Here is a 19,696-nt window from a genome sequence, read left to right on the forward strand (position 1 = left end):
GAAAACACCCCCTGCGGGAATGTAGTTTGGCTCATGACCAGTAACCTGCAGCCAACTTTTAAAACAAGTTCAAATTACCAGCAGACCCTGTGGGTCGTACAACTAGTCGTAAAGTCTGACGACAAAGTGAACTGGTTCCAGATGGAGCCTGGGTGCTGGGGGAATAGACTAATTATTTCTCAGTTCTACAAGGAATAGCGACACAGAACTGGGCCTGATATCCATCCAAACCACACTTGAGATAAGAGCCGAGAGCAGTGGCACACCTAGTCCCTTTAGGTGGGTAGACGGGGCTCCCATGACAGAATGGCATAGTTTTGGATAGATTTAGATGTTTAAAGAAATTCAAAACCAGGACAAAAATGTCGTCAATCTATTTCAATTTATTTCATAAGCTCAGTCTTCGGATGCTTTCCTGGGGACAACAGAGAGAGGAACGGCACACATTTTATACTGTCTTGTGAAAGAAGATTTCCAAAATTTGATTTGTGCATCGGCAAAATGCCGTAAAGGACGAAAGGAGGAAAATAACAAAACATGAGGTAACAAAACAATTGTAAAGAATTAAAGGAGATTTGATACCAATTTAAACTGTCGTTAATGCACATGCACCGACGAATCAAAACATTAACCGATTTCATAAATCATCTGTCAAGACCATTGCCACTTTAATAGGAGCCAAATTCTTTTGGCCATACGACTGGGTCAGAGAATCTCTTGAGTCAACAGCAGTTCTTGGGTTCTCCCAGTGAGCAGTGCTGAGTGCCTAGTCACTGTGGTCCGAGGAGGGACAAGCCATGAACCGGCATACAGTGTCGGGATATGAGCTAAAAACAAGGCAGAGCCTCGCTGACTCCAATATGCCACTTACAGGACTTAAAAAATTGTCTGCTCATGTCTTGGTGCCAGATCAAACAAGGCACCTTCAGAAATGATGTAGAGTCCATGCAAATCCCCGTTGGGAAGGGGTCATCGTAATGTTTTGTATCAGCGGCACACATACAATGCAAACTTGATTCTTTCTGAAGTTTCTTCCTATTAAAAGGGAGTTTTTTTTCTTTCCACTGTCGCTATATGTTTGCTTGTATCGGAATCACATTTATGGATTTCTTTCTATAATGTTGCAGTGTTACTTTCAATAGCTCCTTACTCTGTAAAGAATTTGTGCTATGATTTGGCGACGTGTAAATAAAATAAAATTGAACTGAAATCAGATCTGGATTTAGGGAAGTTTTACACCTCAAGTGTCAAGCCAACACGTGTATCACGTCATTAATATATTTCAGAAAAATGCATATTTGAAGCAATTGAGAAAATAAACTATCACAGAATTACAAAAAAAACAAAAACGAGGAAGTCAAGCGTACTCACCGAACCATGCCTGTTGCTCTCCCTGCACTTCAATGGCCAGGCCAAAATCTGCCAGTTTAACGGCTGCGCCCTTCAACTTGCTGGCTAGAAGCAAATTCTCCGGCTTGAAGTGAAAGACATAGAAAAACTTTCAGCATCTGGCACTAACATAGTGTCATCAGTTTAAAATTAAAATAAACACGACTGAGGTAAAGCGTTTTGGTTAATGGCACCTCAAAGGCTCGTCAAACTACAGCAAGGGTTATTGCAAAGCACAGTGACATTAAGGAGTGATGCCATAGTGTGTTTGAGCATTCAGCAGTTCAGACTAATAGCTGAGGCCTCAAAGGTCAAACAGATAAAAGGTCTACTGCAGGAAGGCATGTCAGAGTCCAGCCTCTACACACACAACGACTCCTATTGAGCCTGATTCCATTCGGGTTCAGTCAGGGGCCATGGCAGACCTCAGCATGGTAGGACAATATGCTGGAGAGCTGCAGTAAAATTAACAGTGGGAGCCCGGCTGGCGGAGAAGGACTTGGTGAGAGAGGCTGATGGTGACTCACGCCAAAAACCCAGAAAATGCTCAGAGAGGATGAATGATGTATTTTCTGACATTTTTAAGCAGTTTCTTTGAAGGAGACAAACAGGAACTGAAATTAGTCAAAATGACTGAGCTGTCATATAAAAAGGGGGAGGCTGCTGTTGATCTACAGGAAAGCTGCTTTTATTCTGCAAGAATTACACGCAATTACTTGATAGCAGTGTGGCAAATCGTGAACAGGAGACAAGGTGTTGGGGCAAGTGCTGGAACAAGTCTGATCTGCAGCAGCTCCAACACACAACCTATAGGACTCAACCAATCTGCTGCTAGTGTCGTGGTGCCAGATTCCATGGGGCACTTTGAGAGAGTTTGCAGAGTCCTCAGCAGAGGCTGTCAGAAGGCTTTGGCTCTTCGGTGCATATCCTCATTATGGTTTTTAACAACATCATGTTATACAATACCTAACTGTAGCAACTACAGAACGATTTCATTTTTATCGGTTCTTTCTAACACTCAGCCTTTGTTTAAGGTTTGGGAAAGGACATGGCTTTGGTTAGATATTTAAGTCTAAAGAGCCTTTAACCACATAAGACACGCTTACTTTATTACCATTTGGCAAAAGCCATGCACTTTCCCTAACCTTAGCCTCACATAGTGAACCGCCATCTACTTTGCCCGCTTTCCACCACAACCACCCCCCCCTGTGAAACATAATGTGCCACATTCTGAATGGAAAAAAACATTATCTGGCTTTGACAACACTGTCCTCAACATTCCTGCATTTCTTACAAGTAACAATCGATAAACACATTTTGGGGAAAATTGAGTTCCAGAATGAACAGCTCTTCATGCATTATGCATGCCTTTACTTTTCTATGCTCTCAAGTCCAAAAGGCATCAGTCATGTCATTCACGGAAATCATTCATATTTCAAGGTTATGTGAGCAGTTAGAGGACCGTGTGTAAATTGCGAGTCGTGCAAGTTCAGGAGGGCATGCTGTGGGCAGCGAGTCAGGAGGAGAGGAGGGGGGACAGGAAGGCAAACATGGGAAGAGAAAAGAGGGAGGAGCTGGTGTTGATGCATTTTTCAGTATCATGCAGTCATTGCAAACGCTCCCTGCAGACAGCCCACCGCTTTCCAATTCTCCCAATCCCAGACATGAAACATTAACATGTAAACAAGTGGGAAGGTAAAAAGGAAGAAAAAAAAGACAAAGGAAAGAGGGTCGCACAGGTTTTGAGTTTGATCATGTCAGTGTACCCTGATGCTTAATGCTGGGGGTAGGTCAATGTCCAAGTATCCATGTTATGCAGCTGATAAATTATACAGACAATCTTACTGGTTCATTTCTAACCTCATATACTGGGTGCAGTGCTTCTTCTCAATTCTGCTTTATAGCTTCAAACACTCTTGTTTAGATAATCTGGCGCCGATGGGTCGTTTATAAGCCGTTTATCATCTAATGCTCTTCTTTCTCACACTTACTTGTTGTAACAATGTCATTATCCCAAAATGTCACCATTGGAGTTAAGAGGTACAACGTATCATTATTTCAGGTATGCTCCAAGAAGCACAATTTTTCAAACATTTTGTGAGTGTTATGTGACTCAGTGAGATCGTCTACAATTATGTAGAATTATGCCGGGTATGAAACACTCGCAGGTGAAACACTAGTCCAAAAATGTTAAAACTTTGTTAGAAAATATTAAAAAAAAATTATAATGTCAGATGTACAAAACTGAATAAATCCTAAAATGAGAGGTTAACTACATCTACCATCGTACATTTTGATTCCGTAATGAAAACTGGTGTGCTGATTCACATGTACATAGGTCTCCTAATGCTGGGACTTGCTGCTGTTAGAATAGAACATGATTTCTCATCTCCTGAAACTCAATTGAGCTAAAATTAAACTGGTGGCCACAACATAAACATGAAAATTTTTGATTATTTGGAAAATGTTTGTTAAGCAATGCTGAAGATATGATAAAAAGAAAAGTTGTAAAGGGAATAAGAATGAGACTTTTTTTTTTTTTCCCATATGGGCTGCTCCTGCATTTTAGTTTATATAATATCAAAACTGATAGAATGAGGGCCAAAACTATGACAATAAAACCCTACCTGTAATAAAATGGAAGTGTACTTGAAAACATATGTCTGAATGACTGTTCCACATTGGTTGCATCCCTAAAAGTTTTGTTTATAAGCTTTATAATTTGCTTTATGTTTATTTATGTGATAGTGCCATGCGGATTGAAGGCACTTTAACGCCTGTGGGATGCATCACTGCTTTTTTTTTTTTTTTTCTTTTCTTTTCTTTTACGAATCCCTAAACCATAAAAGCATTCTAACAGCTGTCAATTACAACCTAGTGTAGCTTCCAGGCCTGCATGCAAAGTTACAACAGCCATACATATGTTAACACAGTCTACCCTGCAGGGTGATAAATACAACTACACAGAAAACAAACAGTGATAGCAATAAGCAAGATGTGGTCAGGTTCACTGACTGATATGCTGTCACATCAGCAAATTGTTCACGGACACAAATACACGTCTTTCTGCATTTGTGTAACAACTGAAGTTCATATCAGGTTGATCAGGATTTATGCTCCCTTCCTTGCTGCTGGTGTGTAATGGCTCTAATTGGATTCTGTCTAATACAGCGAGCCATCGAGTAAATCTAATTACTGGCCTGCTAAAGCAGTCTCTGGATTCTGCGTCAGTCTGGTGGACTCCGACTGCTACTGACAAATGCTGACGGGTGGATAATGAAAAATCTCCCAGAGGTGTTCAACTGGTTTGAGTTGTGGAGACTTGGAAGTGACTGAAAAATGTGAACACTCAAACCGCTCAAGGGGTCCTCGAAACCCGTCATCATTTATCTACCCATTCATTTACATGTTTACCTGTAACGTGTTGTTTTTTTATATGGTTCAGAAGCCTTTTCATCAATAACGTAAATGTGAATGGAAAAAGAGACCTAGGGTAACAAGATTAGGGGGAACCAACAAATCGGCTTTCTTTTTGGGCAGACTGTTTTCATTATTTGTTGAAGTGATGCTTTTCTCAATTAGCCCAATAATTATAGTTTATCAAAGGTTGAAATTGTTACAAATATCCATCACATTTTCAAAAGTTTGAGGTGTCTTGTTTCATCCAACCAACAATTCTAAATTCATGAGAAAAACTAGCATATGTCTGGCATGTTTACTAGCAATATTGAAGTTTAAAGAGAATTTCTCAGCTTAAATTCTTAATTCAATTTATAGTTTTTTTTCTTCCGTAAAAGCTATGATTCCAGCATGCAATACATCTACGTGTCTAGACTTTCCACATAAAGTGTAGCACTTTATCAGAACTCTGTAAAACCATGTAACTTTATACAGTTATGTATCGTTTTCCAGAGTGTGCCTGTAGGTGCGTTTGCGTTTCGGACTCCCTGCACTACCCAAGCTCATTTTCTGGAGAATTGAAATCAAGAGAATACACACAACATGGCTGCTTTTCATAGTGCATCTGCTCTGCAGCTTGCTTATTTGTTTTGGTTGTATTTGTTTGTCTTTGTGTTTCTGCAGTGATCCTTGACAGCTGCCTGGCAACAGCCAATCAGAGCGAAGAGAGAGAGCAGTCAACGAATGCAAAATGCAAGCTTATTTTTGCTGCAGGTAAACCCAACCTCAGACACACCCGGTTCATTTGATTGGCAAATTAGAGATTTGGGAGAAAACCACAGTGAGAAAAAGCGACATTAGAGATGGGGGGGAAAAAGACCACTGGGGACGTAATGGACAAACTCCAAACATATTCAACCATGATGAGCTGCTTAAAGGCACTCAAATAGTCAGTTTAAATAGGCCATTTAGACTGACTATTTACCTTAAATAGCAAAAAAAATAAAATAATTATGATAGAGTTAAAAGAAGTTTCTATCAAAGCTGACCACTTCATTACTAAAATGACAGTGAAGGCGAGACTTTGATTGGAGAAAAAGAACAACAACGGGAAGAATAAACATAAGATATGCTTTATAAAAGGAAATGACCAATAGCTCACACAATTATGCAAATAATTTGTTTGCCAGTTTTGTTTTAGAAATGAGTTTTTGTTTTTTTGGATTTGGCGATATTTATTCTCCCTCAATTTCTTATATTTCAAGGCATCCTTCATCCCACATAAAACTACACCCAAATACTACTATGTATGGTTAGCAGGGGAAATTTTAAGGGAAAATAGCATTATTAACTGTGGAAAACCAGATTCCCCAGTTTAAAAAAAAAAAAAAATAAAATAAAAAAATGAAGATTTCCTGCTATGAAATAACATTAAATGACCTGAAGGGTAGGAAAAGCTATTTTACGTAGCAACACGTACAGCAGACAGTCAGAGTGCAAGTCCACAAGACAAATAGGTCAAAAGTGTTTTTTTTTTTGTCTTCATTGCGTGTCTACTTACCTTGAGGTCACGGTGGACCACGCCCATCTGGTGGCAGTGGAGCACAGCTTCTAGGATCTGCTGAATGCAATGACTGCATGCAAACACCAGGGGGCCATGGGTTAGTGACAAGCAACTCACTATCTGTGGCTGTGAGCTCGCTTTGACACTCGGGAAGCTGCTAGCCGTGTTAGTGGGAAAGCAGCACAGCAATGTGGCAACCAACAGGCCCACAGGCAATAATTAGGGGCAATTTGGTAATATGGCCAATTTACTCAAAAGCGTTTTTTTTGGGGTGGGTTTGTTCTTTTACAGTCACACGCTGCTTAGTGTGACAGACACGCACACAATATACTGCAGCTGTAATTTCATCATCGCCCTCTACTCACACACACACACACACACACACGGCCATTCTCTGCCCGAGTCTCAAAACATAAGTGGTGTTAGATCCTGGCCAACGGGAGGCAGGACGCTGGGAGAGTGAAAAGTGAGGCAGAAGAGTTGAAGGAAGGTGTGGTTTGAATATATTATTCATTCACATTTTGCGCAAGTTAATCCTGTCAAAAGTGTGCTGTTCTGCAGCACAGTGTTTTTTACAAACTGGATTTCATTGAAACTGAAATTTCTTTACAAATCTGATGCCATCAACAACACCTAGAGAGACTTATTTGACTTGACTGATCATGGACTACTAGAGAACATTTTTTACTTGAACTGCTCCAACCCGATGTAAATCATCGACAGAGTACAAAAAAGGAGAACAAAGAAAAATAATTCATATTTTTTTTTTTTTTAAATTAATAAAAATTATAATGGAATTATATAACATTTGAAACATTGGTTGGAAACGTTCAAACAAATATTTCCCTCATACAGCCATTAGTATTACAAATTATTGGGGTTTGATGAATTCAAAACAGGTGTAATAGAGGATTCCAATCCAGACCTTGACTGGAGGCACCTGACCATTTTAATTATCTGACCATATCTGATTTGAAAGCAGCGTTTTTATATCAAACTTTAGAAGTAGGTAAGTGTCATAATGTGGAATATAACTTCATACACATTTAAAAGATCTGAAACCACAGGACGTCCGCCCTCCTCTGCCCTCTTCTCTCTCTCAGGTCTCAGCATCTCAGTGGCTGTGTCAGAGCATGGTGTTGGACAGATGCTACATGCACTTTGTGCCCTGGCATACGGGGGAGGCAGGCCATGATGAGCTTTAAGAGCCCCCCCCCCCCCACCCTGGCAATACATGGCCTACCACCTCCTCTCCAGCCAACCTGCCCACAGTGCCCTGCAGCAGGTGGATCGCTCCTGTCATTGGGCGATGTGTGAGGGTGACTGGTGGAGGAGGGGGTGTGGTTTTGGGGGAGGCGGCACACGGTGGAAGGTTAATTGGTCGACTGATCAGGCAGCGGAGGAGCGAGGCGAGGTGCCGCAGGTGGGCAGGCCTGTGTCTTTTTACTGTGGGTCGTCACTTACTAACCTTTAGGTCCCTGTGCACTATGCCATTTACGTGGCAATGATTTACACTTTCTAGAATCTGTTGTATGCAGTGACTGTGGAGGAGAGAGACCAGGCCAGAAGCAAAAAGGAGAGGAAGAGGGGGAGAACAGGTAAATTTATGAAAACAAAGGACCAAGAACAGGCAGACAGAACACACCAACACATGAAGTAACACTTGATTGACGAAGGAAAAGTCTTGAAGAAAAAGTTCAGCCTTCTCGGAAATACAGTTATTTTTTTCTTTCTTCTCCAGTTATCAGTCTCCTGTCTCTGTGTCTCGGTGTCTGGAGACACAATGTGGTTAACTTAGCTTAGCATGAAGACTGGAAGCATAGGGAAACAGTTAGCCTGGCTCTGCCCAAAGTAAAAAAAAAATAAATAAATACACCTACATCTAAAATGTCCTCATATACAGAACATTTATTTGTTGAACTCGTGACATGAACTGAAATGTGAAAAATATATTTGTGGTTTTAGTGAGAGTTGCATGATGGAACTATTTCTTGGCAAAAACAGCATATCCCATCCGCTCAGCCCTCTCTGGGTAGGACGGCAGCAACAGTTGGTGAACACATATTTTTGTTGTTGCACATGATGGAACCAAACCCCGCTACCTCACTGTGATAAGGCCACTACACCCGGCTGATTTTGTCAATTAACAGTTCCAACACACGACTCCACCTAAAACCACATATCATCATTTTCACATTTCTATTCATGTACCGGTCTAACAAACACAAGCGTTTTAAGGGTGCTGGCAATTTCAAAATGTGGACAGACTCAGACTGGCTGTAGGCCCCTGCTTCCAGTCTTTACATTGAGGTAGGCTAACCACATGCATACTGAAAGGAGCAGTGTATAGGATTTAGTAGCATCTAGCAGTGAGGTTGCAGATTGCTACCAACTGGTCACCCCTCGCCTCACCCTCCCCATCAAAAGCATGTAGGACAGTCTACAGTGGCCACAAAACCTGCGAAAAACACAAAAGGCCCACTCTACGGGCATCATTTGGTTTGTCCCTGCTGGGCTACTGTAGAAATGGCGCAACGTGGCAGGCTCCATTGAAGAGGATCTGCTGCTTATGTAGATATGAACGGCTCATTTCAAGTGAATAAAAACACAGCGATTCTTAGTTTAAGTTGGTTATGCACAAATGAAAACAAAATTCGGAATATTATCTTCCATTTCTGCCAACTACCCCTTAAATCCTACACACTGGTCCATTAACACAGATATGAGATCAGTACTGGTTTTCACGTGAGTCTTGCAAAGAAAGTCAACTGTTCCTTCAAGTTGATCACCAAATAGAGAAAAAAATATGAAGGACACGTGCATGGTCTTTTCATGTAAAACATTTCAGTTGTCACCTTAAAAATATATTTTAACAAATCAACAAAATCCACAACAAAAAAATAATCCAGGTCCCAAAAATGTAACACTGCTCTGTTTATTGATTGATTGAACAAAGCCTAATCTGTCAAGAAGGTCAAACTTTATCTTACATGAACCTGTGATTGAAGAGCTTTGAGATGAAGCTGGTTCCCTTACAAACACTAGACCGGAGTACTTGTTAAATGCAACAGAAATGATTATTTTTGGAGCGATTCTTATTGAACTGAAGAGAAGCTGAAAGTGAGACGGGTGGGTCCATAATCAAAGGATATACTCAAAACAAGAAACGTACAAGGAGGGATTTAAGGCATAAAAGGCACAGAAAAGGCAGAGCAACAGTGAACATTTGTTCTGCTCTGCTGTATCCACTGCAGACTGAAAACCTGTAGTAGACAGTATATGTAGGTTTTGCCAACATTCACATTAAGGAGTTGGCAATTTGCTGTGGTGGTTATGTGCTTTTATATGCCTTTAGTGCCAAAGGAGACCCACTTACATTATACTTATAGAGTAAATGCGGAATAAATATATATGCATCATGTGATCTAGGCACCCTGACAGAGTTCTCACTGACCTGGCATCGGCTTCACTGTAGTACTCCCTGGCAACAATGTCCTCAAACAGCTCACCACCGGTGACTCTGGGGTGGAAAGAGATGAGGAGAAAAAGTGTGAGAAAGAGAAAACTGGAAAGAAAATCTGGAGAAGAAGTAAAGTGTAAAATCAGATGTTTATTCCCCTGTCTGAAGAGGAAACGAAGGCTCGATAATGTTGCACAATCTCATCTAAGAGTTTTTTTTTTTTTCTTTTCAGATCAACTGGGACAAAAGAGCGATGTTTACCTTTTGTGCTTAAACAGTGAAATTACTACAATTACATATTTCAGCAGACACGCTCATAAACCACATGCATATTGTTTGTTCAGCTGGAAGGAATTACTGCGTCTTTCCGTGATTCAAAACCAGAAAGCTTTTCCAAGTAACACAGATGGGAATATCTATGATAGAATAGAGCTGCAGTATTAACTGAGCACTAGACATCATGATGCAATTGAGCCTTTGGACCTCAAAGAAGAACAAGTTCATGTACAGCAGATCTCAATCCAGGAGGAAACTAGAGCACACAGCTCTTTCCTTCATTACTTTTTATCATCAAATATGAAGAGGCTAACACTAAAGGGACACTCCACCCACTTTAAAAATAGAGATCAATTTACCCATCATGAGTACTATTACTCAGCCTGTAAAAACGGCTATTTTATATCTCCTGGAGCAGAGAAAACAGTCTTGATGGTGCCATAGTGATGTCATCGGGGTAATTTAAATGTGGGCTTGGAGACGATCAATGTGTGCAAAAGGCCTTTGCCTAACCCTAACCCTAACCGGCAGCATGTTATTGGAAACGTGATTATTTGTCAGACAGGGAGGGTTTAATGAACAATCACTATCAACTTGCATTATGGGAAGTGTAGGATCCAATCTTTTTTCTTCATGCATACTACGCAGAACTTATGGGTCAGAATATCTCGACCCCGTCAGAAGAATACTCAAGACTTCACTTCAGCTTAGATGAAAGATAAATTCTAAAAACAGTCAACCCCACTCGGACATAAAAGGAAGAAAACTATTTATATCTATCACACCCCAACTCCTATGCTGCAAAACGTCTTAGAGCTAAACAAGCTTGCAGACATCTTGAGTTGCCCGATGATGCCAACGTGTGAAATATATAAATACGGAAATCTTTGTCATTATTAACTTTCCTCCCACATGACATGAACTTGTGGGAAACACTGTTCATTTAAGGCTGCTGAAAAAAAACACAAATATATAAGAATCTTTTTTTATTTTTTTAAAGTTTCTCCCCTCTTTTGAACATATGAAGCAACCCAACCAACACACTGTTGAAAAACACAGTCTTCCAAGGCTACCGATGCTGAGGGTACATATGTCAATAGGAGGTTGATTTGTGGTTTGAATGAGGTTTTGTCTTTTATAAAAAGAACCTTTCTCTCTACAAGAGTGTGTGATTTTAGGGCAAACTAGGCCTTGAGGGGATTTAGTATTGATTGTCCATCAAGTTAAATGACTTTAAAAAGAAAAGAAAAGAAAAGAAAAGAAAAGAAAAGAAAAGAAAAGAAAGGAAAAGAAAAGAGAAAAGCTCACTATACAACTGTTTTCACAAGCTGAGGTGGACTACCTGTGACAAATAAGATGATGGTCATGTATGGAATTAGTTTAGTTGCCCTTTAAAAGTGCTGAAAGACATCTGAAGTGGGCCAGTGGGACATTCTCCTCAGAACGGTAAGAATTATTTGAAGGATATTTTAAGGTGAAACCTTTTCCGTGACCTGTGGAAAACATAACGACTTTTAAGTCTCCTGATCTTTCCAGATTAAAGTTTCATACAACTTCACACGTCTCTGGCGTCGACATGAATTCTTTTGGTTAAATGGTCTCCGGAGTAGATATACTTGGCATGCATTGAGCAGAAATGTAAAACTTTCGGTATGACGACCTTCTAGGACTCGGCTTACTCCTCTGATGTCTTGTTTTTCCACTTCACTCTAAAATAAATTGCTTTTGCGCGATTAAGCGCACGGTCAGTTTTTCTACACAGCAGCGGTTCTGTCATGTCGTGATTCTAAGCAGGTTTTTCTATTCAGAACCTCAAAATAGGTCAAACATACCCTCTGTTGTTGTTGTTGTTTTTATTGCCCCTAGTAAAATGAAATGCAGTGTTTAAATACATTTGACTCCATTTCCTTTCCGGATGTCAGATCAGAGTGTAAACAGTGGCTGATGATACACAGGAGAGAAGAAGAATGGAGAGGGGGAAGAGGAGGAGGGAGAGCAGCGGAGATTCAAAGGAAGGAAGGACGATTAAATAAGAGTGTCGGAGGAAGCCCTGGATATTAGGTTTACAAAGAGGAGAGGATATCAACTGATTTCACAACAAAGTGGAAAATCTGATGATAGATTAGAGAGGAAGTGTCTAAAGAAGTCAATAAAGAGCCTGTTTACATATGCCTTAAGGGGGATTCACTGCTGGGATACAATGAATAGACCTACGCTGGATTATTCATCTTAAAACCACTTTTCCAATGCAGGTGTAGGCTTTACTCAACTCACTGCTGAAAGTAACCCCTCAGTTTGGCATCGTCGCTATAGCGACACCATATGAAACTGCCGAGTCATCTTCACAACAATGTGAGCACGCGCACACACAAAAATCAACTTTCTTTAAAGTAATAATGTCTAATTATGAATAGCAGGTTTGATGTCCCATGTCGTACACGCAGTGATTGTGACAATTCTCTCTGACCAATCAGTGGTCAGAAGTGTTTTCACCTTTCAGTATTAGCTCAGCTCACTTGGAACTTCGAGGGGGATGAAACCAAAAACAGTACCAGGCAGCAGGTACTATCCAAAAGTTTTGCCCGATGGAAAACCCCCACAAAAAAAAAAAAAAAGCCAGTACCGGCAGTATATATATTGGCCCTTTACGTGGCCCCTATAATCAGTTACTTTCTAACAGGTTGTTTTAGCTGTTTGCAGCTTCTGGAAACTGGCCTGCTACATATTTCGAGAGAGAAAACAAAAGTATTAGTGGGATTTGACTTGTTCTTCTTTAGATGTAATGTCTAATGTAACCGTACATGTTAGAGCCCGAATCTGATCCCATGTAATGCTTACAACCCACAAAACAACCGTTGCTCTGGAGTGGCATGCACAACTAGGGACATCAGTGGGGAAGTACAAATAAGACTGCAGTGCTGCAGCTGCAGGTCATTCCATTGAATCAATGAGTTCCTGTTTGATAATGGCCATCTTGTATGTTGTTGTAAGCCAAAAACAGTCACGTGGAGATAGACAGACAGACAGACAGACAGACAGATAGACAGACAGACAGACAGACAGACAGACAGACAGATAGATAGATAGATAGATAGATAGATAGATAGATAGATAGATAGACAGACAGACAGACAGACAGACAGACAGACAGACAGACAGACAGACAGACAGACAGACAGACAGATAGATAGATAGATAGATAGATAGATAGATAGATAGATAGATAGATAGATAGATCTAGATTGTAAATCAAATACAGACATTTAACTTAAAAATCAACAACTTTACAAGCGTGCAATAAATAACCACAGCAGCAAGCAGCCAGCTGATGTCACTTCTAACATCCTCCATGCTTTGTTTGTTCGCTTTCTGTGGCTTGGACAACGAGAAGGGTCCAGCTGTAGCCGGACCTTATTAACCTGAAAAGTCCTGAGTTTTTTTTTATTAGCAGTGAGTGTTTTTCCACACGTCCACCTGGTTTTGTAACTTCGACCAACAAGACTTCCGACATCATAACTACACCTATCTCCGAAATCTATAAATGAGAGAAAGTTTGTTTCATATTTATGCCATATAAACTCCCAAGCCTCGTTCCAGGAAACGAGACAAAAAGCTAATTTTACGCCTAATAAGAGCAGACTGAAATTCAGGAGGAAACGAAGCATCAAGCTCATGATGACTGACAAGCTTCAAATTTGTCATTGTGGGTCTATTGTGGTACAGGAGGCAAATTTCACATTTATTTCCCACTTTTACTGGTATGTTTTAAAACTTCAGTGAGGATCTAAAAATCATACACAGAAATGATCACATCGCTGTAGAAGTCATCCTCATTCATACCACTTTTCTTTGCCTCTCTGCAACCCCCAATGTGTTGTTTTTACACTTCGCTAAATCCATTTCATCTGTAAAAAAAATAAAAAATAAAAAATCAGTCGGCGCACAAAAGCTACTTGATCTATCTTAATTCTTTGCAACAAAGTGAATACATGTTTTATTCACTGATTCTTTTCAAGTCCAAGTGATATCAGTCTGCCTCCCTTTTTGCAATCAATCATCTGGGTCAATGTGATTTCAGATCTGGCACTGCTAACTTTTACATTACAGGAATATGTTTCGTTGGGGTGGCTGTAGCTCAAATGGTAAAGCGCGTTTTTTGTGTGTGTTCTTTTTACATATATGTGCACACCATTTACCATTTTGTTAACAGTGGTGTTGTTAGATTGTACAACAAGCAGTTCCGACCCAGCGATCTGATTGGTCAGCTGTGCATTTGGAACGTGCTCAAACCACCATAATGGACACCCCACTCATTACTAGAAATATCACTCTGCCTTCTCAATGGGAATATATAGTAGGAATTGAACTTCATATAATATGCAGTATAATGTTGTTTTAATTGTTATATAAATAGAATATAGAAATGTGACCCATTTGTTGGAATCGGGTTTCTTTTGGTCCTTATTTGTGGCTCAGAGCACCCGTACCTTACCACCACGGATAGTCGTGCACTTAAAATCCTAGCGGTGGCTGGCTTGACTGTTTTTTTTTTTTGTTTTATGACGCGGTGCTAAAATCTTAAAAATACACGAGTCCATCAAGATCTGATTTCAGCGGATATCTTAATTACAACCAGACTGAGCAAGCCAAGCAGTTTGGTGTTTCTATGTGCTGTATTTATTCAGTTTGAGAAACCATCTCAAGAAAGCAATAAAACGGACTAGAAATCGCCTCCGTTGCTAGGGTCGTTGCTACGGGTCGGACTACTTCCTGGAATAGTAAAGATTGCTACGTTACAATCGCTTCTACTGATGCGACGGATTGTTTTCCAGTTGTTAGTCATACCCCATTGTTGCCATGGAAACGGAGGGCACACTAACAAAATGTTTTGTATTTTGAGAGCGAATTGCTCCACAATATGAATACACTTTGATTGCATATTTTATTTACATGGTTACTTGCAATATTTCACTCGAGTGGTGTGCTCCAACGTCATTATACGGCAGGACAGCGATGCGGTCCGTAAACATCACTGAAGCATCCCCTCCCGTGTGATAATGCCAAAGTAACCACCAAACCATTTAGTACAAAAACTGTCTGCTGTTGACATGCACGTTTTTCGGCTTGTTTGTTTGTTGCCTGAGATAAAAATGTAACATTTCCACAGGAATTAACAAAATGTATTTTGCAAACTAAGAAACAGTTCAGCATACGGCTCACAAGAAGGATGCCATTTGGCATTTCTCGTGATTCTCAAATTTATGTATTTCGTCACGCAACGTTATGTTTGACAGATTGAACAGTAATGGTGGTAGCAGCCAATGTAATAAGCCACTCTCGCTTTATAAGCTATTGCTACGAGATAAGGTTCGCCTTTGTGAACATTCTGTTTTGAGCATGACTACAACTAATGCAGATGTTACAAATCGCAAACAATAACGGGGTCATTTCAGGATGTTCACCGTTTCATACAAAGTTATCAGCTGAAACTCTCCCTTTATGTCATTTGTGACGTATGAACGTTGGCTTTTGGTCATCTTTAACTCAATCCCTGATCATCTGACTCTAATTCAATATATCTCCATGCACACTTTGTGTTTATTTAAAAAAAAAGTTTTTATTCACAAGTCTCAGTGGATCTGTTGCTGCGTCCGCTGCAGCCATTCCACATGTTGTTGTATTTTCCAGTATCTCCAGTACATAAGAATGTACAGTACCTTCTGTACCTGGGCTCCTCAATAATAAAAAAAAAAAGTGCTACGGACTGATCCTGACACACAGACCGAGCACAGAACCCTGACGAGGATGGAGGGGACCAATTGCCTTCTTGAGTAAATATTCCAAGTTTCATCGCTTGATCAAAATCAGCACCTGAGTTACACGCGCTTTTGTGACCGCTGTTATGCCGTTTGCGATTTCACCATAAACAAGAGCAGAGAGTGCACATCAAGTCGAAAACAGGAAACCAAGTGAGTTTCCTTTGATATTTGTGGGGCTGTGCAGCGTGAATTCGTTTCACAGGATCAGGCTGTCAGCAGTTCAGTCCAGTTGTGATGTTTCGAGGCGTCTGAGGGAAAAACATTTAGCACTAAAAAGCCTGAACAGTGGTGGGACAGCACTTTGATTCTCCAACATGACAATGTGCCTGCACAGAACGTGTTCAAATCCCATGAGTTTCTGGGTCCGGACAACACAGCTGTTACTCCCGACTCCCCCCCCCCCTTCTCCCCGCCGCCGACTCAGCTGATTTGGCTCAGTGGGACTTCTTTCTGTTTCCCAAAAATTTGACCCAAAATTTGATTAGCTCTCTCTGCTCAAGTTTCAGGTCCCTGGCGAAATCAAAAGATGGATGTGCACACACCGCTGCTCATGAGAACTTGTTGAACTCACATGTTGTTATTGATCAAGAGATATAACTTGGGAATTCTGACTCACGAATGTAGTAGCTTCCTGTTGCTCTGTGAACCTCTCGGTGACGAGCGCTGTTCGCGCCGAAAGTCTGGGAAGCGTTTGATCACAGCTCATATATAAAATCAAGGAGCCTACTGTCATGGTTTTAGAATTCTGGCATCAATTTGGAACTCAGGCATCTGTTTTTGTGACACACAGTCCATCTTGCTTAAAATACACTAAATAAAACCAAAACGTTCTGAAGCGTCAGTTCTGGTGACGTCCGCTGCTGTCAATGTACTGAATTATGAGGGTCTCCAAAATGTTCGTATGATCAGGTTTGATGCTACAGATCCCGGCTGACGTGTGAGGACGAGCGTACGCCTCTTTCAGGACCCGTTTTGTGCGTACGCAACAGTTAGATGAGATCTGTGTGCTGCGGCATGAGGAAAACATGAAGTTTAATTTCAGTCCGACTTTTTCAAAACCTTCTACTTCTGTGTATGAAAGGTGCAATAAATGTCCTGTTATAATATGGTTGAATTTTCTATATTGATCTTGATGAGCTGAATGATACATGTTAGATATTTAACATTGTACACCATTTTCATATTTCCTATGTGTAAAGTTGAGCTTTAATTCCAATCAAATCTGCTGTAATCTTTGATAAGATAAAAGGCACACTTATTACACTTTTATAAACACATGATGTTTGAATCCTGTGGTCACAAACGGAATCTCAGACAGCAGCAGCATAACATGAAATATCAACTCAAGATTTGGCAGGTAATGAAACCCAGTTTAGCCTTAAATCATTTGTGTATTCAGCGTGATATTTTGTGAGAACATACTGGATTTCTGACTCGATCATTCGGTTCTAATGAACAGACGACTCGGAGACACAGAGGCAGCAGATGGCTTTTGAACAGATATGGATGAATAAAGTCATCTACCTGCCATCTGTGTTCACCATCATTGCTTCTCATTTACAGGGCTCCATCGTCTGCACATAATACAATACAACGTGTTTGTCTCAGTGTGTGTGTGTGTGTGTGTGCGTGTGTGTGTGTGTGTGTGTGTGTGTGTGAGAGAATGAAACGGTGTGGTACAGTAATATATGTGATGTTTGTGAGTGGTGAACGTGGTGAGGGTGTGTGATGACTGAACACACCGCCAGGCAGATGGAGGAGGCAAACAAGCCACATCCAATCTCTCATGATGTTTCAGTAACAGGACATCTGATTGGCAGCCATCATGTTTCTACCTTTCCTAAGTGTGATGTGTGTGTGTGTGTGTGTGTGTGTGTGTGTGTGTGTGTGTGTGTGTGAGAGAGAGAGTGTTCTGCACATGTTTAACCATGTGGATTTCATCACTGTGTGCATGTGAAAGGTGCATTAATGTGAAGTGAAAAGAGAAAAGTCCAGCGCTTACAAGTCAAAGACCAGATAGTGGAATCCTTCCTCTGATATGCTGTCGTGGAGCCGGACTGTGAAGGAGGGACGAGGCATGGTAGGGAAAGAGGGAAAAAAACAAAACAGAAATCACATTATTCGGTTTTGTTAAATACATCACTGCAGCAGCTCGTAACTTTATTTGTCCACAAACTGAACACCCAGTGAGCTGTTGTCGTCTCAGCTTTGGTTTAGAGTTTTAGATATCATCACTGGTGGATATAGTTTTCTTTGGGTAAAGTGGTTGTTGCAGTTTTACACAAAATAAAAGTGTCACATTTTGATGCAAAGAGAAACAGAACAAATAATCAAAAGGTAACACGGATGCCAAGTTGTGAAACTCAAATCGGTTCATTTATCGTATCAACATCATGTTATATTGATTGTACTCGGACAGAAATGGAACATTTTGGTTTTACTGTGGGAGTTTTTATGTGATGTCCAACAGACTATTTTCACAAGTCAAAGAACACCTTTTTCTACGGGACAGAACAGGTTTTCATGAGCCGAATGCATCCATGCCAGAGATCTATCCTCTACGTGCACACACTCGAGTTAACTGTTGAGACTTTGGAGGCAGGGACACCGGTTGAAGTCTCTGCTCCTTTGATTGGTCACTTTGAAATGGCTGTGGATCTGTGTTGTCTTTATGAAGTGTACAGCACTACAGAGGATTAAATATTGAATCGCAGAATAATCTAACCACAATATGTTTTAAAATAACCTTTGCTAATCACAGTATTGTAAATGTGACTGTATTGAGTTGTTACTTCAGGACACAAAAGGGTTTAGAAAATGATTAGCCAACTGTCCAATTCATTGAAAGATGATTATCAAAAATAAGCCTGATCTCAACATCATGGATTTAGACCAGGATTACAGTACATGAAGAGACAGAGGACACTGAGGGTGCTTTCACAACCGTTTGGTCCAGAGCTTTAGATTTTCTGGTCCGAAGCAAAACAGCAGGTGTTATAAAGGACAACGGTCTGGACCAAAGGACAAACATTTTGTTTGACCAAAAGAAGTGGTCAAACTGAAACATGGTTCAGTTTGTTTGCAGCGTGAAAACAATTTCTAGATGTTTCAGACTTTGGGACTAGCGACAGGTAATTGAGGCAGCGTATCACTTATTAAACAACAGAAGAAAAAGAGACGGAAAAGAAGTCAAATTCAGCCATGAGCAGAGGAGGAGAGTATTTAACTGCATTTTGGTCTGACACCATAATAATAATAATAATACAAATGATAATAATATAGTGGCAACAGAATGAATCTGGTCATTCATTCCTTTTTCTCAGTTCAAACAGAAACCATCAGAATTGACAACACCCCAATGACAGATGCACGCTGTCTGCAAACCGAACCACGTCAAGTGTAAAGGACGTCCTGAGGAAATCCCCAGCGCGCTCGCAAAATTGCAACGTGAAACCAAAACAAATGCGATTCAATGTATACAATTTAACATAAAAGGTGAACCTCGGTTTGGACTTTCAGGTGTAAAAACGATCTCGGACTCCAAGATGATGGAACCAGATAGCAACCAAGTGCCAAGCGCAGTCTTTAAAAGGAAAAGGATGGTCACGCCTAACGTGTCGGTTTTTATTCCCCACTGCACTTTGTAGGAAGTTAAACGGTAAATAAACCATGCACGGAATTATCTTTCATTCACCCTCGCTTCACTTTTAATGCCAAAAATATTAGTTTAATATAATAACAAAATGATCTCATGAAATCCAATGAGGTTTCAGCATTGTAAATGTATGA

At 40.5% G+C, this 19,696-nt stretch overlaps 1 protein-coding gene across 38 annotated transcripts in view; it reads right to left on the bottom strand.

Annotated features, from left to right (window-relative positions):
* camk2d1 (calcium/calmodulin-dependent protein kinase (CaM kinase) II delta 1) overlaps positions 1-19,696 on the bottom strand; it is a 96,615-nt gene that overhangs the window by 25,490 nt on the left and 51,429 nt on the right. For 21 of the 38 annotated variants that reach the window (XM_069159062.1, XM_069159087.1, XM_069159064.1 and 18 more), the window contains exons 4-7: positions 17,910-17,964; positions 9,807-9,872; positions 6,350-6,422; positions 1,372-1,474 (exon numbers count right to left, since the gene is read on the bottom strand). In XM_069159062.1, coding sequence (XP_069015163.1) covers positions 1,372-1,474; positions 6,350-6,422; positions 9,807-9,872; positions 17,910-17,964 — 297 coding nt within the window. Of the gene's footprint in view, positions 1-1,371; positions 1,475-6,349; positions 6,423-7,820; positions 7,894-9,806; positions 9,873-17,909; positions 17,965-19,696 lie in introns of all 38 variants that reach the window. The other 17 variants (XM_069159068.1, XM_069159065.1, XM_069159073.1 and 14 more) reach the window with 1 other exon arrangement.

This window comes from Embiotoca jacksoni, unplaced genomic scaffold (genome assembly GCF_022577435.1).
Source record: "Embiotoca jacksoni isolate LCO1_2020_lvr unplaced genomic scaffold, fEmbJac1.0.p SCAF_24, whole genome shotgun sequence".
In the NCBI taxonomy this organism is placed as follows: domain Eukaryota; kingdom Metazoa; phylum Chordata; class Actinopteri; family Embiotocidae; genus Embiotoca; species Embiotoca jacksoni.